The sequence below is a fragment of the Carettochelys insculpta genome, chromosome 12 (assembly GCF_033958435.1).
Source record: "Carettochelys insculpta isolate YL-2023 chromosome 12, ASM3395843v1, whole genome shotgun sequence".
Taxonomy (NCBI): Eukaryota; Metazoa; Chordata; order Testudines; family Carettochelyidae; genus Carettochelys; species Carettochelys insculpta.
In genome coordinates, this window is record NC_134148.1 from 16,095,142 (window position 1) to 16,119,607 (window position 24,466).

General features: G+C 42.9%; 1 protein-coding gene across 1 annotated transcript in view; it reads left to right on the plus strand.

Annotated features, from left to right (window-relative positions):
* Nucleotides 1–24,466, plus strand: part of THSD4 (thrombospondin type 1 domain containing 4) — a 593,806-nt gene that overhangs the window by 77,072 nt on the left and 492,268 nt on the right. Inside the window, exon 5 of the mRNA XM_075006841.1 lies at nucleotides 15,888–15,990. Within this exon, the coding sequence (XP_074862942.1) occupies nucleotides 15,888–15,990 (103 nt within the window). The remainder of the gene's footprint in view (nucleotides 1–15,887; nucleotides 15,991–24,466) is intronic.

Below are 24,466 nucleotides of genomic sequence, written 5' to 3' on the forward strand. Positions count from 1 at the left end.
CTTTCTCTGGTGACCTTTTCCTGTGCTGGCTGGAGACTCACAGGGCTTTTTTCTGGCCACCACCATTTTTAAGATGTAGCTCCCCACCTGCTGCATCACTGGGATGCCACTGCCAGCCCCAGCCACCTTGCTCAGGGGACGGAGCTGGGGGGGTGGGAAAGTGGGGGCTGGAGCGGTAGAGTTGGGGCCATCACAATGCAGGGCTAGAGCCATCGCCGGAGCCCCCTCCACTCCCTGTCCCCACTGCAGGGCTGGGGTGGAGCCAGAGCCCCACTGCGGCTAGAGCCCTGCACAGCACAGGGGCAGAGCCCCCTGCCCCCCCAGCCCTCGCCACATCATGGGGCCAGGGCTGGAGCCCTGTATGGTGTGGGGGCCCCTGGACCTCCTGCAGGGCCGGAGCCTCCCTCCTGGGGTCCCATCACAGGGCTGGAGTGAAGCTGGGGCTGGAGCCCTGCTGGGGCAGCCCCTGCTACAGACCTGGGGCCAGAGCTCTGCTGGGCATGAGGGCAGGGTCACACTCCCCCCCGCCCCAACTTCCCCCATCCTCTGTGCATCACAGAGCCAAGGCTGGAGCTTTGTACTGTGTGGGGCTGAGGCCCTCCCAGATGTCCTGCAGGGCTGGAGGCCCTCCCGGCCACCCTGGAGCCAGCTGCACCACAGGGCCAGAGCCTCTCTGAAGTCCGCAGCACCAAGCCCTGAAGAACCTGCTGCAGGCTTATTTCTCTCCGCAGTCCCAGTGGGCTGGGGGTGGGTGTGTGGGTTGTGGCTGGGAGGGAGCGTACAGGAGCAGGCTGGGATTTGGGCCAGAGGTAAGGTGCAGCAATGGGTGGGGGGGTTCAGAAGCAGGCTGGAGGTGAGAGGTCTGGGTGGGAAGAAGGGTACAGCATTGCCTGACTCAGGGTTGACCATCTGTTCCATTTAGCCAGACAATCCCCACCACCAGGGTGTCCTGTATTTAGCCTAGGGGAATATGGTCACCCTATCCTTTAGTCAAGTCACTTCTTCTCTCTTTCTGTGAATTCCCTTCAGATTGTTTCAATCTTTCTGAGACTTATGAGAGTCAGACATTTGGTTCATATTCACCCTGAAAATATTTCATTGGCATCCACACACTATTGAAAACAGTTTGAATTCAATGTATAGAATCCATTTGTTTTTGGTGGAAGGGTTTCATGTACTTCATCAAATCCACATATTGGCATTTTAACCTTCCTGCTCTCCAACCATTTTGTAAGTCCAGGAGTTTTCAATTACAGGTCATTGAGTGTACATGGCTACAATCCATGTTGCGCTTACTCTGCTCTACACACCATATAATTGGGACCTTTAGCAAGTCTTTACGATGCTGGAGAGTGCCGTGTGTGGCTGAGGAGGTGTGTTCATCCAGACTAATATAAGAAAAGCCAATTGCTTTTTTGTGAAGTGGTGAAAATTAACACTTGTTTTGGTTACCTTGAGTTTGCATGTACATTTATGAATCAACAGGGAACAGCATGTATATCTCTCCTGTACATCATAGAATCGTAGAATGCTAGGACTGGAGGGGACCTTGAGAGGTCATCGAGTCCAGTTCCCTGCCCTTATGGCAGGACCAAGTACTGTCTAGCCCATCCCTGATAGACATTTATCTAACCTGTTCTTAAATATCTCCAGAGATGGAGATTCTACAACCTCCCTAGGCAATTTATTCCAGTGTTTGACCACCCTGACGGTTAGGAACGTTTTCCTAATGTCCAACCTAAACCGCCCTTGCTGCAGTTTGAGCCCATTTATTCTTGCTCTATCCTCAGAGGCCAAGAAGAACAAATTTTCTCCCTCCTCCTTATGACACCCTTTTAGATACCTGAAAACTGCTTCCATGCCCCCCCTCAATCTTTTTTCCAAACAAAATGTCCAATTCCTTCAGCCTTTCTTCATAGGTCATGTTCTCTAGGCCTTTGATCATTCTTGTTGCTCTTTTCTGGACCCTTTCCAATTTCTCCACATCTTTCTTGAAATGCGGTGCCCAGAACTGGACACAGTACTCCAACTGAGGCCTAACCAGCACCGAGTAGAGCTGAAGAATGATTTCTCGTGTCTTGTTCACAACACACCTGTTAATGCATCCTAGAATCAGGTTTGCTTTTTTCTTTTCAACAGTATCACACTGTTGACTCATATTTAACTTGTGGTCCACTATAACCCCTAGATCCCTTTCTGCCATACTCCTTCCTAGATAGTCACTTCCCATTCTGTATGTGTGAAACTGATTGTTCCTTCCTAAGTGGAGCACTTTGCATTTGTCTTTATTAAACTTCATCCTGTTTACCTCAGACCATTTCTCCAATTTGTCCAGATCATTTTGAATTTTGATCCTATCCTCCAAAGTAGTTGCAACCCCTCCCAGCTTGGTATCATCTGCAAACTTAATAAGCTTACTTTCTATGCCAATATCTAAATAGTTGATGAAGATATTGAAGAGAACCAGTCCCAAAACAGACCCGTGGAACCCCACTTGTTAAACCTTTCCAGCAGGATTGAGAACTATTAATAACTACTCTCTGAGTACAGTTATTCAGCCAGTTTTGCACCCACCTTATTGTAGCCCCATCTAACTTGTATTTGCCTAGTTTGTTGATAAGAGTATCATGCAAGACCGTATCAAATGCCTTACTAAAGTCTAGATATACCACATCTACCGCTTCTCCCTTATCCACAAGGCTTGTTATCCTGTCAAAGAAAGCTATGAGATTGGTTTGACCTGATTTGTTCTTTACAAATCCATGCTGGCTCTTCCTCATTACCTTACCACTTTCCAAGTGTTTGCAGATGATTTCTTTAATTACTTGTTCCATTATCTTTCCTGGCACAGAAGTTAAACTGACTGGTCTGTACTCTTGCGGTTTCCTGCATTATATATCATCTATGCTTTATCACCATGGCCGTGTATACACTATCCCAAAACTTCGAAAAGGCCATGCAAATGACCATTTTGAAGTTTACTAATGAAGTGCTGAAACATATTCAGCACCTCATTAGAATGCCAGTGGCCGAGGCATTTCAAAATTGCCGCGACTCGCTGCCAAGCAGCTCGTCCAGACAGGGGTCCTTTTCGAAAGGACCCCACCAACTTTGAAATCTCCTTATTACAGGGGATTTTGAAGTTGGTGGGGTCCTTTTGAAAAGGACTCCCACCTGGACGAGCCACACGGTGGCGAGCCACGGCAATTTTAAAGTGTCGTGGCCACTGGCATTCTAATGAGTTGCTGAATATGTTTCAGCACTTCATTAGTAAACGTCAAAATGGTCATTTGCATGGCTATTTCAACGTTTTGGGATAGTGTAGACATAGGCCAAAAGTTTCTCTCAGGAAGGTATTTTGCTCTTAACACTCAGTATTTCCAGAATCCTAATGAGAGGATAGTTTATTATCCTAATAATCTGTAACTTTTTCGAGAACTTTATTTCCTCACTATACTGTGCAAAGCTTGCATGCATCTGCAATCTCTGGAGTAATGTTTTGAGGCTTATCTACAGTAGAGCATTTTGGTGTTTGAACACCATTGCAGCCCCTAAGTGTGGCAGGTAAGTACCTCATCTGCTCGCAAAATGCCTTGCATTGGAGCATGGCTTTTCTTCCAACCATTACAATTTAATCTGCTCTGAAAAAAATCTCCCTATTGCAACCTGCCCGTGGTCACTTGGCTCTGCTGCAGTGTCAGAAAGGCTTTATGTGCACTATACAACATGTGCAACTGTTAAAATTTAAACAGATAAACACTGAAGATGGTGTTTATAAATAAATGTCCATAATACTTATTGAAACGTTTAAAAAAATTGAATTCCCCCAAACTTACTTGTATCCCTCAAAATGTGCGATTTTGAGTTGTGCTTTATTTGCATGAACATGAGTTAAGCACAACTCAGAATCCTACTCCACTTGGCTCTGTCTCAACCTGCGCAGCCCACATGGCCCTGGTTCTAACCTCCCCTCCTCCCCCCGGTCATGGCTCCAGCTCTCCCCTGGCCACCCGTGGAGCCCCAGTTCAAACACCCCCCTGCCCCAGTTCAAATCTCCCTGGCTCCGGTTCACCCCCACCCCACGCAGCATAACTCGATGGATTACTGCTAGTCAGCATTCCCTGCAAGCGGGGTGCTTGTGCGGCTGCTCAGGAGAGATTTGCAGAGTACCCAGAGCTAGGTTTTTCGTTTTTATTGGTGGCGCGCATTTGCACATGGTTGGTGCAAGTACAAAAATTATTCTGCACGTGGTCTGGAAAAAATTCTGAAATGGTTGGAAAGGATTAGAGGCAGCATTGCTGCTAATGTATGATTGTCACTGGATTTGTCCCTGTTATTGTGTAGTCTTCCTAAAAAGTTTGAGGGTTGTCTGTACTGTTTAAGGTTGTGGGTGGGGATCTTTTTTGCTGAAGACTCAGATCCAAATTTCTGTCTTGAAATAGTGTAAGATTCATCCGTGGCTAACATTTTTATAACTGGTGCACAGTCCATATTAAATGGTTAAAGAGGTTGTTTCCTGAGCTTTTAGCCAACTAACTATGGTAGGCTTGATTTAGTAATTGTAAATGTCTGGAAAGTTAAAAGGCAATGGAATTCATATGTCACTTTAGAGGAAAGGGGATGGGGTAAAAGGCTTGCAACAGCTGATCACCTCATCAGTTCCAAGTCACAGTTTTAGCACTGAAAATGAATTGTGATGGTGATTCAAAGGTCATCATTGTGCCTCTTAAGTTTAAATGAATTTATTTTTTCACAGTAAATATGACTGCTGAATTATTTAGATGCACAGCTTTGTTACTGTGCTCAGGTGACCTCTAGTACCGTATTTTAAAGATGAAAGCTAAGTGATTAAACTAAAATTGCCAGTTCAAAAGTTAAGCTACTGAAAGTCAGGTTGTTACACTGCTGACGTATATGTTGATGTGTGTTCACTATCAGTGAATGTGAATATCTGTCACTTATCTGCAAACACAAATTTTCTAGAGTGTTAACTACACCCGTCATTTGAAAAAGAAATTCACTTTTTACTACTTATATTGCTTTAACTGCATCCAGGTTTTGGAAGCAGTGGAAATCTCAGTCTTCTGGAAACCTCATTCAAGGGCGATCCTGTGAATTCATTTACAAATACCGTTAAAATGGTTTTCTAAAAAAGATCCTTTTTTGAACATTTGGTAACTCTTGGTTGCTGCTCAAAAAGAATACAATAAAATACCCATTCTGTCATACAGCACTGTCTGCTGGAATGTCTGCTTTGGTGGGAGCAGATTGTGGTATCAACAAGTCCATTCTGGGGAAGAATCTATTTTTCTCTTGACATTTTTAAGAAGGCTTGTCCAATACCACAGCTTAAGGTGATTTGCTTTTCTAAGGCTGTGTGGACAGTTCAGAAGTAATTAGAACAGGACTGATCCTGTGATTTGAAAGGTATTTCTCTGAAGTAAGGTATGCAGGACGCCATCCAGCTTCCTCACTTGACTGCATGCCTTCAGCACATGCACATGGGTTACCGACCCTCCACTTCTGCCGCCAAGTAAGCACTGGGTTGTGTATAAGCCAGCCAGCAGTCAAAGCGCATCCAAAGAGTGCGGATGGAAATTGGCAGGGAAACACTGTTGCTTTGGTTGGCTGTTGTGCCGGACCACAGGTAGGTGGGAAGGGAGGAGCACTGAATCATGGAGTGGGGAAAGGTGCTGAGAGAGCTGGGGACCTCTTTTGCTGAAACTGTCAGCTGTTTGCTACCTGCGGGTCAGAGCTGCTGAAAATAGTTAGGGTGCATAGGCCTAAGACAAGCGTGTTTCCTGGGACATAACTGAAGGATAATTTGGTTCAGTGTGGCCCTTGGCCACGGGGGCCAAAGTGGGAGGGGGCCCAGCTCCTGTCTCTGGAAAGAGCAGGGCTTAAGGCAGTCAAACCTGGGTCCCCCACGCACGCTCAGAGCTGCGCATGGAGCTCTGACAGTGCTCTGCAGCTCTTCAAAGAGGCTTGGGGCAACTGCCCCCTTTGTTCCCCTCCCCTCCCTGTCAATTGGCCTGATTTGGTTCATGGGTGTTACAGAAAGCCTGCTCGTTCAGAAGTGCCAGAAATGGAAGGCCAACCCTAGATGTACTTTGGTGACAAAAGCATTTGAATAGGCCTTTTCTATGCTGAATGTCGGGGCCAAGTTCATAGATAACACTGCAGAGGGCAGATAATTAGAGCAAACTGTGATAGCCACCCACATTGCTCTGTCCTGGCTTTGCCAAGTACTGAGACTGTGTACTGTGTGTTTGCGCAGTACTGTAATACTGTCCAGGAGAGAGAGAGCCACAGTGTGAGCAGACATGCACATGTACTGAACTTTCTTTGACTTTCCTTTGAGCAACACATAGAGTAAGGGTGTTTTCCCCCACAAACATTTACCTTATGATTATGAAAAAGCTAATGCCAAGTGCCTTGTATTATTTAAGGTGAGGAGAGGCACTGGCACATTACATGAACAGTAGTTCTGTCATTGCTATGCTAGTAGGGCAGTGATTGATTTATAGCGAAAGGAAGCCAGGGAAATATCCCCAACTCTTTCCTGCCAAGTGTCTGTGTCTCTGACTTGAAACTTGCAGTAACTTTCCAGCCAAGGAATACATTTTTCTCCTCCTCTGTTTGTCTGTGGTTTGCATTATCATTTGCTGAAGATAGTAAGGCATGCTAATTACCTTGGGCTGCAGCTGTGAGACCTTTGCTTGGTAGCTTTCTGATGGCAACATTTTTGTGGTGCTACATAAATATTACATTACACAAAAAATGTCCTTTTAATGTATTTTTGTAAGTCTTTTATTATGTGATCAGATACTACTTTTTCCCCTACCGAACCTGTGTATGGTATGCATGGTGCTCAGTAAATGAGCAGCTGTTCAATATTTTGTTTTCTCAATATTAGTCAGTCTGTGCCCCCATGCCTTATCTACCACACACTGCTCAAACCCTGCTCTGAGAATAGGATTGACTTTCTCATGGAGTGTTCTTTAGTGCTCCTCATTGTAACTTTGGAGTGCTTCCCAAACATTCATGTATTGTCCCCTTCTCCTTAGAGATGAGGGGTGGTGGTTGTTATGGCCAACTGATGCAAAAATGGTAAGGTCAAAAGTATCCAGTGATTTTTTTGAGTGCTAGTTATGAGATATCCAGCAAATGATTCTCCCCCTCCCCCCGGCATTGTGTAGCACTTTATATTTTCAAAGCACATCTCAGTTGCAGTTGTAAGTTCAAAGGAATTCTTCTAATCAAACCCCAGGGTCTGGAGTCAGGCAAGCACACGCACACTGGCTGTGGAAAGTTTGGTGTAAGTGATTTGCCTAGCAACATGTAGGAACTCTGTGGCAGGAACAGAATCTAATTCTACAAGGCAGCATTCTGATGCCTCAACCTTGAGACGTCCTCTTCCTGACACTGAAGAACCAGCTAATCTGAAGGGTTTCGTGTTTAGACATTCTTCAGAATTTTGCCAAGTTTTCTCTAATAGAAATAACTTTCGTTGGTTCCCCATTAAACGAGACAACAGTGTGCTGTTTAAATGCCTCAAGCATGACACACGGTTTCTATAAATGTGTTTTTAGTAAAAGGATTCTTGAATTTGGATGGACTCCTGCAGCATATTTATATAAAAATGTGAATGGGAGCAGCCAGGGTACAAAGGTAGCAAAGGGTTTGCAATAAATAGCCAAGGCTAGTGCCTAACTAGGATCAGCCAAAGAAGATCCCTTGGACAGCCCAGTCTAAATACTTAATGGTCTCTCCATCTCATAGTAAAATGGGCACTGACAAAAACTTGGAAAAATACAAAGACCTTTTTCAAATTTTTTTTTTTTCAAATTCACTTTTTCTGGGGGGAAGATGCTGGACGTCTGGCTGTGTGATGGATCGAGGGTTTGGAAAGACTGGCAGAAGTGTAAATCAGTGTAGTTCTGTGGAGCTACTTCTTTTTATGCCAGCTGAGGAGATTTTCCCCCCATACTATTGTTGAAATGAGTAAAAACTAAGCTGATGTATTTTTAATTTTTCAAGTGTGTTTTATTTTCCTATAATCAATGTTTCTGCATTGGACATTTTAGAAATAAACAGCAATGAAAGCAGGAGTCCTTCATAAAACTCTGTACTAGGTCCAGTCGAGGCACACTCCTTGCTAGTTGTCCCACACTGGTTCCAAGTAAGCGAAACTATACACAGTGGAGTGATATGGACTATTTATCCGTGACCAAATGGAGTAACTACATTTTATGTAAGGCTTGAATCCTCTTACTTTGAGTGAAATGAGAGAGATGAGGTGTTTGGCACATTTGTACAGTCAATAAAATACAAAAAGGATAAAAGCTAGTTCAGAATTTTTTGAGTGTTTTGTTAACTGAGATTCTTTGACATGGGAAGAGCTGTGATTTAAGCTGGGAAGTGTTATTGTGGGGAAAATAACTGGCTAGAGCAATCATAGATACACTTACTGCATTGTTCCTGTTTTTGATGCATTGCAAAGCTAATAAAGGTTAGGTTCAAATACCACTTGAAAGGCTTTGAAAGTTAATTCAGAGAACTCTTCAGTGAGGCAAGAGTGAACTCAATAGTGGAATAAAAGGTTTAAGCTTTCAGCTGCGTTCGTAAAACACTGGAGATAAACTCGAATCTGGACATAGTCGTTATCTGTGTAGTATTGTTCATATATCCAGAAAGTATGTTCTGTTAATTGTATTTTAGCTGCCAGGACTGCAGAAAAGTTAATGCAGTCCTGCTCTCAATTTATGTGGACTGTTCCATCTGGTATCAAAGTCGAACTAGTTGTTCGGGCATATCGTGGGCTTTCATCATCTAGCACTGACTGTAGATATTTAGTTTTAAGATTAAAACTAAATATATACGGTCAGGGATAGATGATGAAAGCCCACGAAATTCCCAATCAATTGATAAACGGAGAGCAAGATTGTGAACATGTGAGAGAGAAGACAAATAATATAAATTGGATGGTGCTGTTAGGCTGTCTGGAGTGGCTCACACCTGAGAGTGCCAGCTTGAAGGCAGATTATTACAAACCAGAGCACAAACCCCAACTGACTGTGTGTTTTACATTTAGATTTCACCAACCCAGTATCAAGTGTGAACTCCTCAGACATTGTAAGAGTCCAAACATGGAGTCCCAGACGGTCCCCTTGTGAAGTCTGATCAGCCTTGCCCTCCAGGCAATCCTTTCTTTGTCACAGCTGGTTCCTCACACTACAATATTGAGTGTATGCCCAGTCGCAAAAGGTCAATCCCTGCACCTCTGTCTTGTGTCAAAGACAACACTGTAGCCAATCCTGTAATAAACTGAAGATTCATTAACTAGGAAAATGGAAGTGGAGATATTTACAAGGTTAAGGCAGGTAAACATACACTCTGAAATGAATTTTTCTCAAGTATCAAAAAGAAATAGAAGCTGTTGTAGTGCACTATATAAGAGCAGAAGTTTAACCCAAAAAACCCAGTCCCTTTACTGTTTAATACATATGATTTCTTGGGGTGATGCCTAGCAATGAAAGCAGGCCAGGGCTTGACTGTGTGAGGCGTGGCACACGTGTTTGTTGTATGGTAGTTTCTGCATCAAAGAGCACAAACGTTTGAAGAAATCCAAAGCGCTCATCGCCAGAATGGTAGAACTATTGGGAATTCAACAGACAAAGACAGCCTGTAGGAGCTTAATTTTATTTTTTGTGTTCTGGGAAAGTGGAGATTGAGGTATATTATGTTATAGGTACAAACCCCTTCAGAGAAACACTGTCAAGAAAAGACAGTTCATGTTACCTGAAGGTAGCTTCAAAACAGAGGGGAAAAAATGGCCTACAGCTAAAATAGGAAAGAATTTGACTACATAACCTGATAATCTGTTCTTTTCCATCTACCATGAATTTCGGGTCTTACCTTAGGCAAATGGCATGAACAGTGAGAGGTTAGGCATGGCAATAGGCTGCAGTAAGACAGAGTGGAAACACTGCCACTGTGTTTAGTGACACAGTGGACACATTCCTGTTGCTCAAATGGGAATTAAATGTGGATATTCCTAGTGTGATATGGAATTGTTTATGTTTGCCCTGTCAGTGACTTCATGGTTTGCAGACAAATGAGACTGAATAAGAAAGAGGCTGCTTATTCGTGAGTCCATTAAAAGCTTGTGATATGTATTTGGAAAGCATGCTGAGCATGCTAGAGTTTCAACCTGTGTAGAAGGCATGCAGCTAAAATGTGAATTCCTAGCTTTCATTTTTTTAAAAAAAATCTTTTTAGTCAGTGACTAAAATAGAGGTACTAGATCAGGAATAGTTTATGTATGGATAAAAGATATTTAAATACATTAAATAAATGAAGTAGTTTTTATTTGGAAACTGATTAAGTGAATAGAAGGGAAACTAAAAGCTTTCATCTGAAGTCAGGACCTGGTTGAGGAGTCTAGTGTATTAAATGTGGGTTTAAAAAGCAATAAATGTGTGGTGGAAAGTAAGCACTCAAAAAAAGCATAAGAGCAAACATCCCTTTTTTTTCATGGATCCAGTTATTGTCGTCGTGTGATTTACGGGTGAAATACAGAAACTCTTTTAAAACTGTTCAGACATATCTAGCGGGTGTAAATTGTCGAAACTCATCTTTTTAAATGGTTGTGGAAGAACTTAAGTGTTCATGAAATAAACAAGGAATACCAGAAATGAGGACCTCGCCAAAGCCTAATCCAAAAAACATTAATTTAAATGGAAAGAGTCCTGTGGGCTTTGAGTCAGACCGACAGTGAGGAGGGATTTTCAGTCGTTAGACCAGTTGTCTGAGAAACAGGAGTTCAATGCTTACTCTATTACAAACAGCCTGTGAGATGCTGAGCAAGTTGATTGGTCTGTCTGTATCTTGGGGTATGTCTATACTTATGGGAAGACTGAGATGCTGGCGGTCCATCTTCCTGGGTTTGATTATAGGTTGCCTAATTGGGACATGCTGAATCAAACTCTCATGGTGCTGTGTTGATCCCAGTACTCTTGTGAGGAGTAAGGGAAGTCATAGGATAGTTTCTCCCATCGATCTCCCACTGTGCAGCTGGTGGCAATAATTATTATAGATACGTCGACTCCAGATAGTCCATTCTCATAGCGGGATTTGCATATCTAATATTGATTTTTCTTTCTAGTGTAGACCAGGCCTTTGTTCCTCATCTGTAAAAAGTAGCGAAGATAGCTTGTTAGTTCCCATTGAGGTGCGCTATCCAGTGCTGCAGTAGTACAACTCTCCCATTGACTTCCCTGGCTCCTTGAGATCCTGTGGAGTACCAGAATCAATAGGAGTGTGATCAGCATTTGATGTAAAATGTCCCTTCTAGACCTGCTAAATCGAACCTTGGAGGTTGGTCTCAGGAGCGTTGATCTACCAGTAAGTGTAGACCAGCTCTTGGACAATTCAGGTGTTTATTCTTTCTAAACATTTAAGCTATGGCATCACCCACAGCTGGTAATTTTTGCTTCTTGTCAAGATGTATGGTCATAGTCTATAACTAGAGTTGATCAAAAAAGTGCAGTTTTTCTCCATTTAAATTACCTTTTTATAACTGTTTTTGCAAGAAGTTGGAGCTTTGTCAATTGTTTTGTTTTACATTAATTTTTTTTCAAAATATTCTGTGAAAACATAGAATAATATTTACAACAAAATGTTGTAACAGCAATAAAGGGTCCTGTGGCACCTTATAGACTAACAGAAAAGTTGTTAGTCTGTAAGGTGCCACAGGACCCTTCGTTGGTGTTACAGATCCAGACTAACACAGCTACCCCTCCAATACTTAACAAAATGTTGGTTACTCTTAACCTGTTTGATAAGCAAAAAACAGTAAGATAAATGTTTTGATTTTAAAAAAATACTGCAAAATTAAAAAGTTTTTTTCCCGAACTACTAAATGCTAACTTAATGACAAATGCCAAGCAGAAGAAATGCTGTTATAAAGTATTTTCGATGTACGTCCAATTACATTGGTGCACATGTGCTTTGGATGTACAAGAAGCAGAAGAGATTTATGACCTCAAGAACTTACAACATAAGGTGCAAATTCTGCTTTCAGATACTGGCATGTGACTTCCACTGTTTACAGTGAGAGCTATGTACATGCATTTTGGGGCAGAGTTTGGCCCTACATCAGACTAGGTGATGATGTAAAGAGCTGGAGAGAGAGAGACAGATTAACATAGAAAGAGAATTCTGCTTTTGATAGCACGTGGCTTTTTTAAGGAAAGAAGATGCTGAATTGTTGTGTCAGAGAAGTCTTATTTCCTTTTAAGAACGGTCATGTCAGTTAAAATGGAAAGGGCTGTAGTGGAAATTAAATGAGCTGCAGACAAAGAAAGTCTAGATAGATGCCTGGATAATTTCACTTTATTATGAAACATTTATTTTCTGGAAATACATGGAAGACTATTTTTGGCTATCACTTTTAGAGCATCCATTCTAAATGGTTTTCATGAAAGGGTAGGAACTCACTGAAACAAAGCTTTCTTGGCTGATGTGAATTTTCCTCCTTTTATTTATACACACTGAAAAGTATTCATCAGCAAACCATATTCTAGTCTGGGAAATCCAGTAGGATTGTAAAGACTAGGAAGAAGATTTTGCCAGAGACTGTTGGTCAGACAAATGAAACAGTGCCAAAATCTTAGTCAGTGATTTAATTGCATTTAGAAGTAGTTTCAGTATTAGAACAATCCATTTATACATTTCCAAAAGTGCATTGTCCTAATGAGGTTTTGGAGCAGCTTTGCTAATTGCAGGCATGTGTCCGGTTTGGAGAGTGATAGTAATTTTCTGCTAGTTTGCCAAAAACTATTTCAACTGGCTAAGATTTCAAGGCAAATTTAAAAACCTGTCAGTTTCAAACAGTTTTTGAAAGACAAGGAATAAATGAGAATATTTTTAGTTTTAAAATGTTACATATGGTATCTCTTCCTCATTGATGCTGATTTTGAGGCAAGACTAACAATATGTGACATGTATACAATGAAACATGTCACAATCCTAGATCTCAACCTAATTTTTAATAGACACGTCTTGCAGACGAGGAAATCGAGGCTCAGAATAAAGAATTCAGGTGTGGCTGTTGATGTTGGTTGCTTTCATTGTATTAGCTCAGGTGCCATGCTTCTGGAAATTGGGGTTGTTTTGAAATTTTTGCCCTTTTTGCGCCTCAGTTTCTGTGGTTCTACTGTCCTCATCACTTGCTGAGGGGTATAGTCTCATGTTAGTGGGGTTGGGGCTCTAAACTAGAGCTAAGTGGTATAGGTTAAACCTCTCCAGTCTGGAAACATTCTTAACGCAGTGTGATTTTTTGGTTAGCCAGAGGCTCAATATGTGCTTACAAGGACCCTCAAAATACCTGTTTTTCAGTCTGCACAAAAATATCATCTGCATCATGTTTTATATTATCGTGTGTTCTACATAAATGGTTTATAAAGATTAATGATTAGACTATTATGGACCTATGCAGAGTGAGTGTGTGTGTAATATAGGTATTATGTGTTATAAATGGTTGATCTACACAAAGAAATAAAACTTAAAAAGCAAAGAACCAGTGCAGACTTGTTGTCTCCTACCAACTCTTATACACATATGACAGTTCGCAACAATGCAAAGGAAACAGACTAGCAAATGGGATTTTTCCTGCCACCACACAGTAACTTTTAGAAGTAGCCAAGACCTCATTAGGTAGTGCAGGGTAGTTTTGAACAATGTGTTTTCCAATGCTTTCTTGTATCCAGCTCTTAATGATTCAAGGCCTGAGCTTTTCACCATTTCCCCTGCATGACGCTTCCATAACTTTAAAAAAGAAAATCCAGGGAGAGAGTTTTTTTGTTTGTTTAGTTTTCGTTTTATGTTTTTGATTTTGCTTTTGTTTTTTAATAAACAACCTTTTGGCAACTTAACAGTGAATATTTTGATTTTGTTTACTCACGGATTGTTTGTCGTTAGTAGGCAGAGGCTGTACAGGAGTGATTTATGTGCCAAAAATATAGGTAGGCAAGAGCACTGAGCTCAAGGCTGCAGAAGGAGGAACAAGCAAAAACAAAGCCTCGGGCTGTTAGATGTGTGGCAAAATAATTAAAAGGAAAATCAGAGACATTAAAGCAGTCAAGCCTGAGTCTCTTTTAATGTGAATTGATATTCCTCTTCTGACGGTAAAAGGAATGATGTTGATTTATGTCAGCTTGGGAGTGGACCCTTTTAATTTAGGAGGTGGAGGTTGATAGACTTGATTTTAATGTTGCCTTGTTTTTTTTCTGATGTAATCGTGTAATTAGCTCTTGTACTGAAGTAGTTCCTAAACTTACAGATCTAATGTGTTCTGTATTTCAGACCTGCCACTATAATTTTGATTAGTATTTGGTGGTCGGGTAGTATTCCATTCCATCCTTACAGTATATCTTGGTAACTTTTGGTATGCTGGCTTCTACTATAAAGAAGATTCCTTCCCCGGCATAAATGTATGAAAAACAACAAATAATTTCATCAAGAGTTTAGCACTCTTCTCACCTCTTCCTTCCACAATAAAGTCAATAGAGATGAATTCGTTATTCAATTGCTGCCCCCTGCTTCCTGGCTCCCCGCCACTTTGGAGTTTGGGGAGTAAAGGCACTTTGAAGTTTGACACTTGGAAGTTGCCACGTGGGAGAATTAGCCTAATGAAGTTCTGCGTATTCACCACAGCACTTCATTAGTAATCTCCTGTTGCCCTGATAAACATACCACCTTCGAAGTTGGGGGCAAGTGTAGACCCAGCCTTTTGTTTTTCAGATTTTGGATTCAGTTGGACCTAAACCTTTATTAAAAAAAAAAAAAAATCAGAACTTCCATTTAGCCAAAATAACCAACATTCACCCAGCCTCACCTAGGACCTGTCCTGTCAAGCCATTGCTTGCGATTTGTATAGCAAGATCTCTTGCACCACTTTTGGTGAACAAGTAGCTAAGTCGCCACAGCAGTGCTATTCCCTTGTTGCACAAAGTGGCTGAGGTGTAGACTTAGCCCCAAAATGTTCATGCCTGCTTCTGTTTGTGGACCATGGGAAAAGCCAGTCAGTCCTCATGGTGATTGCTCAGAGGTATACTCACTAGTGGCTTTTGCTGGTGAGGTCCCTCTCATGGAAAGATTTTGCAGGGGACTTCAAAGTGTGTGAAAGCGCCCCTGCCCCATGTCCAGTTTCTCTCCCTGCTGTGCTATGCAGGGAGTGCCTGCAGGGAATGGTGGGGGGAACCTGTGGTGCCCTGGCACGCTAGGTGCTTGGCCACCTTCCTTCCTAGAAAGCTGGCCCTGAAGCAGGGAAGGGACAACATTTCCCAGGATGCCCTTAGCTGCTAGCAACGGGAATCTCAGTGGGAAGAGGGAATAGTGTGTTTCACTTAAAATATTACAGCATGATCGCCCAAGTTATTTCTGTGAAATCTTTGGCTGTATACATTTTTCATTTTACCAATCTCTGTTTGCACTCAGATTTTTTATTACCCTCTCTTATGCATATTGTTTGCATGACTATTTTGAACTCCTTTATATTTTAAAACAAATGTGGTCCATATTTATAAAAACAGCCCCCCCCCCAGAAATTCCTGCATATGGGGCTGCATGTCTACTGGAGAACGGGGTGTTTGACTGTGTAGAACAGTGACAGCTCCTGTAATGTGCTCCTAATTCCTAACTTACTTTGCAGAAAAGTTGCCTTTTATAAAGTATCTTTTTAGATCTGAGCTTGGGAACAATCTTTTTAGATCTGAGCTTGGGAACAATCTTTTTAGACTTTTAAAAGTAATTAATAAACAAGAAATTGACAATGACGTCACTGAAAAATTGTAAGGTAACACCCATGTTCTTTGTTGTCATAGATGTGTCCTGAAAGCAGCAGAAATGTCAGAGAGGTACAATGTGCATCATACAACAACAAACCATTTATGGGTCGATTTTATGAATGGGAACCTTTTGTAGAAGGTAAGAAGATAAATCCATTTTATCATTATTACACGTCCTACATTTGGGAAGGAAAGCATCTTTAATCTAGCAAACATCAGCAGGTTTTAACCATCCTTAAATCCTATGGACCTTCCTTTCTTCATCTGCTCTAGGTATATTTGACTGATAAAAGCGTAACACCTGTATTTCCCAGTTATCTCCTTAATCAACAAAACCACAGGGCACTATTTTTAACTTTTGTACTCTTCTTATATTTGGGGGCAAGCTCTTAGCTGATGTAAACAGTGTGTCATGCCATTTAAGTAAATGGCGCTAAACAATTTTACATCAGATTAGCATCTTGCCTATAGTCTTTATCCATCCTATTCAAAATCCTCTGGATAGTCATAACTCTCTCTTTCTTTGAACATCTCAGCCGATGGGATGGGATGGAATATAGGAGAGGATAGTTGCGCTAGGAATTTTCCCAACTGGGAATTGAACTGAAAGCCCTGTGATAAACAAGCATCAGCTTATTAGTGGTTTGCCATCCCTGATACAACTTGAAGCTCTCTAGTTTGGCACCCTCAGGACTTGACTGGTGCCCAATGGAAGAATTTGCCATGCCACAGTGGGCCAAAAGTGTCCAGGAGCATTACGAACACTTCCACTGCTTACTGGGGTCTTAAAAGACATTTGGGATAAATTACGGCTAAATAATAGCACAGAACACTGAGAGCCAAGACCGGTAGCTGTAAATAAACTTTATGTAACTGTGGGAATCTTGACCACACCCATGATAAGCAGATGTCTGGCTAATTAAAATCATGCTGGACCACAGATTTTACCAGATGAGGGAGTGGCAGACTAGAGAGGTTCAGTTTGGAAGATGGCCCACAGTAGGTGGGGGGCAGGGGAGCAGAACCCTGTCTTCTATAGATTTTATTTCCTTTGGGTCTGTGAGGTCACAACTATTTATTTATTCATCTGTGTGTCAGCAAGTGTTGGGTACACCTTAGGCAAGATCTGTTCTTATCACTGTATTTATTTATTTACTTTTTATATGTGTAGTGTATATACAATTGTATTCCTCAAATATTTCTTTGTGGCCTGAGAGCAGCCTAGTTCATGTTATGCTTTTTTAACCTTGTCAAATAAGTGGTGAAGGCATCTGTGGAGCAAAGAAAAATGAAGCGTAGAGAAGTATGTGCATTCTCAGGGCAAGAGCCTCACTGCTGACTGCTGGATAAAATGGCTGGAGAAGCCTAAAAAGGCCTTGTCTTGACTGGAGGGGGATTTCAAAGGTTGCAGAGATTGTGGAAGACAGCTCATGGGCTGTGTTGAGGAACCTCTTATGCAAAATTGTGAAGGTGGTGTTTCAGGGTTTGGACTGAATCACTATGAGATATCTAGACAGTGCTGTGGATCTATTACAGTTTAGCTTCTGGAGCAGCTCTGGATGATCAGGGAGAAAAGGAGACTAAGTCATTCTTGTCCCCCTTCCCATTGGGCTATGTTTTTGTGTTGCAACCCTATATGGAGATACACCTATCTCGTAGAACTGGAAGGGACCTTCAGAGGTCATCAAGTCCCCGCTCCCTCACAGCAGGAGCTATCACCATCTCTGACCGACTTTTTTTGACGTATGTGCCCCAGATCCTGAAATGTTCCCTTCAAGGACTGAATTCACAACCCTGGGTTCAGCAAACCACTGAGCTATTCCTCCCCGCAACCCTGAGTGTGGCAGAGACCATTGGAAATTTAAAGTGGAAGGTGCTAAGAGTTTGATGAGCCTTCCACTTTCTTCTTTTAGTATTTCTTTTAAATCTGTACCTCAGTCCCCTCATGCTGGCTGTTCTCTGTTCTATTGGGAACACAATATTAATTCTGTCATTTGGATTGTGATAACACTGCAGACTGTGCAGCAAAGGGATGGCCCTTGACCTGAGGCTCACAGTGTAGAGACAAGGATGTATTTAGTTGTTGTGGTTTTAATTAGACTTTTTTTCTTCTTAACTGTGCCCCCTGCTTCAACTGCTCCTTCTTTAACATTAGGCAACACTGAGTAGTAGCCGTAACACATTATGGCTCAGCCAGATTAACTTGAACAGATAGCTTTTTAGTAGCTTAATCTACTTTATTGGATACTGTGACCCTCTCTTTTGGTTAATGTCTGGAGAAATTTTTCGCTCTGTATTAGGCTTTTCAATCAAAGTCAAGTTCCAAAGGAACCATTGATAATAGTAATTAATGCAAAGAGGTATTTTTACTTTCTCACTCTGCCCCCTTAAGTGCTAAAGTCATTGTAGTTGCAAATATTACCTGTTTGTGCATGTATTCCATTTAAAGGTCTTTTGTGATCTCTAATTAAAGCCTCTGAACTGAACCTATCAGTTAGCTACTTGGATATGTTTTACTTTGGTTAATCCCAGGGTCAGTCCTTTTCTGTTGCTAGAATAGCTTTGCTTTCCTTAATCCAAACAGGAAAAAAATTCCTAAGATTTTTCTTAGAATGTCATACGGTTTCTCTTTGCTGCTTTGGGAGTCATGTGTCCCCAAGCCACAGATTTATTTACTTCTCCCAAATATGTCTAGTAAATATATAAAGAGAAGTTGTTTCATTTTAACTACTGATTTGTGTCTGTGAAGCGTTGTAAATTGAGACTCTCAAACATTTCTTTCTTAGTATTGGAAATTTCACCTACTAGTTAGCCACTAGATTGTATTAAAAAATCTCTTGCATATTAACAATAATAAAAGAAAAATGTACCAATTTCTTGTTGGGTTGCAATTCTATTGAGTTGAACTTGGGTACATGAGAATACCCATTGAAATACTACATCGTCTGAATTGGCAGAGTGGACCTTAATTTATTAATGTCTTAAGACTTGTTTTAAATACAAGTGGACTAGGATAGAATATGCTGATATTCATGTTCAGGGAGTGAAATTTTTGAAGTGAGTGAAATACATCTGGAAGTGAATTTTCTTTCTTCTATACTGAAGTCAGATACATCTTGACAGAAATCCCTTTCCTTCCTGTTCTCCACAGCAATCTGCATTTAAAAAAAAAAATTATGGTGCAGTGAGGGTTAGACTCTTAGAATTTCATGGTTGACCATTGCTAAGAACAAGTATTTTTAAAAGAAATGTAGTTTCTGCTGTTAGCTTTGAAGAGGAAGTGGGATATTGATTTTTGTAAAAACCCAGAGGTGATAAATTGTGACTCCTTGGGAGGTGAACATATGGGCCTGCTGACATGAACACAAATCAACCTCCTGTATACTGGAGGCAGGAAGAAGGATTTCAGGCCAGGGAGGGAGGGTCTCAGCAAGCTGGCTTAGTGCAAGCTTCCTCTATTTTCATACCACTTCCCAAAGGGCGCAACTGGGAAGATATTCTCATTTCTGGGAAAAAAAAAATCTGTGGCTCACATTTTTAGTCACATTAGGGGGTGTGTGTGTATATAAAATCAATAAAATAAGGGAGCTCGCCTACTGCCAAAGGTTGCTTATCTACAATATCTCCTGGTGAGGTGGGCGAAGTAAGTTTCAGCAAAAATAGGTATAGCCTCACAAGTCTCTTGTAATTAAAATCACATTTGTATCAAGCCCTCTTTTTACTTGCAGAATGTGAAGTTGTAATTTAGTGTGAAGTCTTACATAGAGTGATTTAGAAATCTAAGAATTTAGTGGTATCAACAGGCTCTGGTTATTAGTGGTTCTTGCACATAAGGACTACATTCAGTTAGCTAAAACTTAACTCATATTTTTTTCATTTCTAAACTTTCATGGCTTAGCCGTGTAACATATTGAAGGGAATGATTTTTTTGATGATTGAAATAGGTGCAGCATTTTCCCATGCATTCCCTGCATGGAGGTTATGTAAGTTGAGCTGTCATTGAGCTCAAAGAACTTTCAGAGCTACTATACCTCCAGAAAGCGAATGCAGTATAGATCCATATCTTGTAAAATCATGACAGGTGTGGAAAAATTGAATAAGGAAAAATTATTTATTTGTTCCCATAACATAAGAAATAGGGGGCACCAAATGAAATTCACGGGTAGCAGGTTTTTCTTCATGCAGTGCACAGGAGGCCTGTGCAACTCCTTGCCGGAGGATGTTGTGAAGACCAGGTATTTATCAGCATGGCTGTTCTTTATGTTGGCCACACATCCATACACTGTACTGGTCAAAGATGCAGTAAGCTGGCCATACAATATCAAGACTTGTTTTCCTGACAAAGCAAGAAGTTACCTGTTTGCCCAGGTAATGAACTACAAACATACTTACCAAATCCATTAAAGATAGTCACCCTGTATTAGGGTGAACATCCTGTTTCTAAAAGGACAGTCCCATATTTAGGCTCTCATGCAGGTGTCTCAGTTTTTTCGTAAAAACTGACAATTTATTTTCTGTCTGTTCCCACTCCCACTGTATCAGTCCTGCTTCAGGCTGGATACCACCTGCCCACCAGCAGTGAATGATGAGGGGGTTCCAGTGGCCAATGATGGAGGAGGGTGTACAAGGCTGGTGGTGAGGTGAAGATGCAGTCATCCATCAGTGCTGCCCTCGCTTTGTGCCAGGCCTTGGTCAGAAGGGCCTGTCTGTCATCCAATGTTTCTTCTAATTTTTTTTCAATCCATCTGCAAAATAAATTGCATGTGCACCAAGGCATGTGTAGATGTGCACTCCCAGTAGAAATGCATGCTGCAGGATATGGGCGCTAGATGGCTTTCTGCTAATCAGCTGGACGGCCCCTGAATCTCTCTTGGGTGGCTCAACGTACAGGGAACACTGTCCCCATCCAGTTTCTGGCTGGCTGGCTGAGCACTGTGAGCTTCAGAGGCTGGTTTGTGTGGGCAAGTGCCAGGAAGTGTCCAGTTATGTGGTGGTGGTGTTGGTGCCCACCCATCAGCTCCCCTTCTTACTGTCCTCTCCCTGTTGTGCTCCTTAAACCTCTTCCAGACCTGCTGCTTCTCCATATCCCCACAGTATGGTGCATCCTGCTCCCAGCACTGTGCCAAGAATCATAGAATGGGAAGGAACCTCAAGAAGACATTAAGTTGCATCCCAGGACCAAGCACCATCTAGACCATCCCTGACAGGTGTTTGTCTAGTCTGGTCTTAAAAATCTCCAATGCACTGGCTCTGCAGCTCCCATTAGCCAGGAACTGTGGTCATGTGAATGTGGAGGGTGGTGCTTTCAGGTGTGGGCAGCGTGTAGAACGCCTAACACCTCTGCCTAGTAGCTGGCCATGCTAGCCACTTCCAGAAACCACCTGAGGAAAGTGCCACCTGGCTGTACACTGCACCCCAGCTGTCTGCCCCAGGCTTAAGCCCCTTCCTGTTCCCTGATCCCCATATTTCCAACACTCCTGTGGAGTTTGCCCTCCTGCCCCAGTCAGAGGCTGCATACCACCCTCTGCCCCAGACCAGTGACTGTGAGGAGGGGGAAAGTGAGTGACCTGGGGGTGGAGGGGAGAGAGTGAACCAGAAGCAGGGGACAAAGGTGTTTGGTCTTGTATGATGAGCTTAGGGGTCTGGCTGCATCTCCCTGCATGTGTGCTACAATTTACAGCATACAATAACTGTGTGTATGTTTTTATTCGGAGGAGGTGCTACTTGGACCACCTCCTCTACATCTCCCAGTTCTTTCTCCATATCCTCCATTCTGCTCTGAGCTAGCAACAGCAATGCAGGGATTTGACACACAGCCATGACCATTTCTCTCTCCCTCCCCTACATTGCACAATCCCAGCAAAAAAGGATTTGGGAGACTATTTTGCCCCCAGTGTTTATGTTGGAACAGCAAGGGCAACTCAACCATGATTTACAGCGCAGCCTTGACAGTGGAGTTATGTATAATTAGTATTATTGTGGGTGGAAAAAAAAGTACACTCTATATGTCTCCCTTGTTTAGACTGGTGCAGCTGCAGAACTAAACCATATGATATGCTACAGTTCCAGCACAAATTTCTGTATTTAGCGTCTGTTTAGTATGGTTTTTGAAATAAATTTGATCAATTTAGACTCTCTAATGACAAATAGTAGTTGGTGTTTGGAGGAAAATCAGATTTAAGGACAACTTGTGGGGGAGAAGTCTCAATAAAGAGAGGAGTATAGTAAAAAGAGCAAGCAATTGTTCTAATGGTTTAAATGAAGAGTGATTGTAACCGGGTTTGTTTTGGACTGGCGGAAGGGGAAGGGCTCCTGAATCTAAGGAGAACCCCAGTCTGTTTTGATGGTTTATGAAGAAGTAACTGAAGGTTCAAGGAGAAGAACTGCTAGTGGCATCTTCGAGGGAGGTTTTCCACCTGTCTTCCCCACACGCAGCAGCTAGCCCTGCAGCTGGCTCCACTGGCTCCATGTCCAGCCTCTGAGCAGCTCCTCAGGTGTCCTGCCAGTCCTGTGTCCCAGCCTCCAGGCAGCCTCTCTGGGCTTGTGCTGGCCTTGCCAGCTTACGCACCCTGCAGGGTCCAGCCACCTGCTGTTCACATGGGCTCTGCAGCCCACCATCCTTGGGGTCCAGGCCACTGGCCCCGGAGGCTGTGCTGCTGCTTCGGGGCTTGCTGCCAGCCTGTGGCTTCGCAGCTGCCTTCAGCTGCATCTGGATTGCCAGCTCTCCCAGACCAGATGGACCAGACACCATTTGTGGCAATGGAATCCGGCCCAGGAGAGCTGGCAACACTGTGTGACCCAGCCTGGGTCAGTGAGGGGCACGAGCAAGTTTGGGGCAGCACAGCCCATCATCCAGACCCTAAAAGTACTTCCAGTACCCCTGTTGAAATGGTATGGGTTTATATGACAGCAACAAAATCTGTCCGTGCAAGCGAAGCAATGCTATTTTTAATGGGAAATGGGGATGGAATAGTTAAAGATATCAATTCATTCTCCAAAAAGTGTTCAGGTGAAATAAAGTGCTTTTTAAATCAATCAAAATCTGGTTTTTGATCCTGCTTTTATAGCAGAACATGTATAGTAACCACACACATCCCCAATACTGCTTGAAGTACAGAGTTTCAAAATCAGTGCTTCCCTGATGGCCTTTGGTTCGCTTTCAGTTCCAGTTGCCAGTGGTGTATTAGTGACGGGATGAGCCCCTGGTATAGCATTGTCAGCACTGGTTTAGTAGATAATGTGGAGAAAACACAGAACCCTCAGGACTTTGCCAGATAAGTAAAGGTGAAAGTAAAACCCTGGTAACTGGAAGTCAGGCTATTGTGTGTTTTCAATTTGAAAGGCTAAACATACAGGGCTTATTTACAGCTTGTGGGAGCATCATCGGTGTTGGGGAAGAGGTTCAATACACATGAGACTTTGTGGGGATGCGACTGTGACTTACAAAGAGCAAAGGTCCTGTGGGTGTCCTGTGGCTGGCGTAGCGATCTGCGCTGGTTCAGAAATGTGCTGCCATGGGAGTTAATCCAGCATTCTCATTGAGAGGTGGGAGAACTTGCTCCTGTGCTTCTTTTGCATTCCACCCTGGCCTCACTATCTGGAAAGGGCTCCTTCGCCCTGTGGGAGGGACCTGCACAGGGGCAGGCATAACTGAGCCTTCTCTGTGTTGAGTGTGACATCTTTAAGAATGCACCATTTTCTTTTTCTACACAAGCCTTGCAGATTCTGGAAGAGATCGTGTGTTCTAAAGCAAGATGGGTTGGGTGGTGTGACATCCCGAGTACACTGGCTTCTGGTGAGCTTCTTATACTCAATCTATAGTGTCCCCATTTTTCTTTTTTCATACAAGAATTTTTAGTTTTGCGGCTCAACGCCTTACAACTAGGACGCAGTAGATTAAGAAGAACAAGCCCACAAAGAAAATCTTCAGAGCGCATTATTGCCAGCTTTCAGCAAAGCTTTTTGACAAAAACAGAGAATTTGTTTCTTTTGAAATTTCTTGGGGGGGGAGGGGGAGCCAGAAAAGTTTTCATGATTCCCAGAGCAGGCTTGCTGCGTGGCTGGGAATGGGGTTGCCAAGTGTCAGTTTTTTGACCAGATTGCCATGGTCGACAGGGCTATGTTGGTGGCACAGCGGGGGTCTGGGGCTAGTGGGCAATACCCTCACTGGCCCCTGAGCAAGGCAGGGGACTGGGGCTGAGGCTGAAGGGGCAGTGCTGAGCCTAGAACTCCCCCAGGCAGTCCTTACAGAGCATGCCATATGGAGCTCCAGCAGCAATTAAAGGGCTTGTGGCTCCATGAGGCCTTTTAAATCACTGGGCCCGGGTGCAGTTGACCCCCACCCCAACGGTGGACCTGCCCAGACCTAGGACAGGCTCCATACCCACCCTGGCTCTGTGCAGCTTCTGGATGTGGCCACCAGGTCCCTGTGGCCAGAGGTGCAGGGAGACATGGTACATGGCCCTCATGCCTACAGACACAACCCCTGCAGCTCCCATTGGCTGAACTGTAATCTATGGGAGCTGTAGGGGCAATGCCTGTGGGTGCTGCGACAGTGCACAGATGGAGTCTCCCTCTGCCTGGGGGCTGTGGGGACTTGGCAGCAACTTACTGGG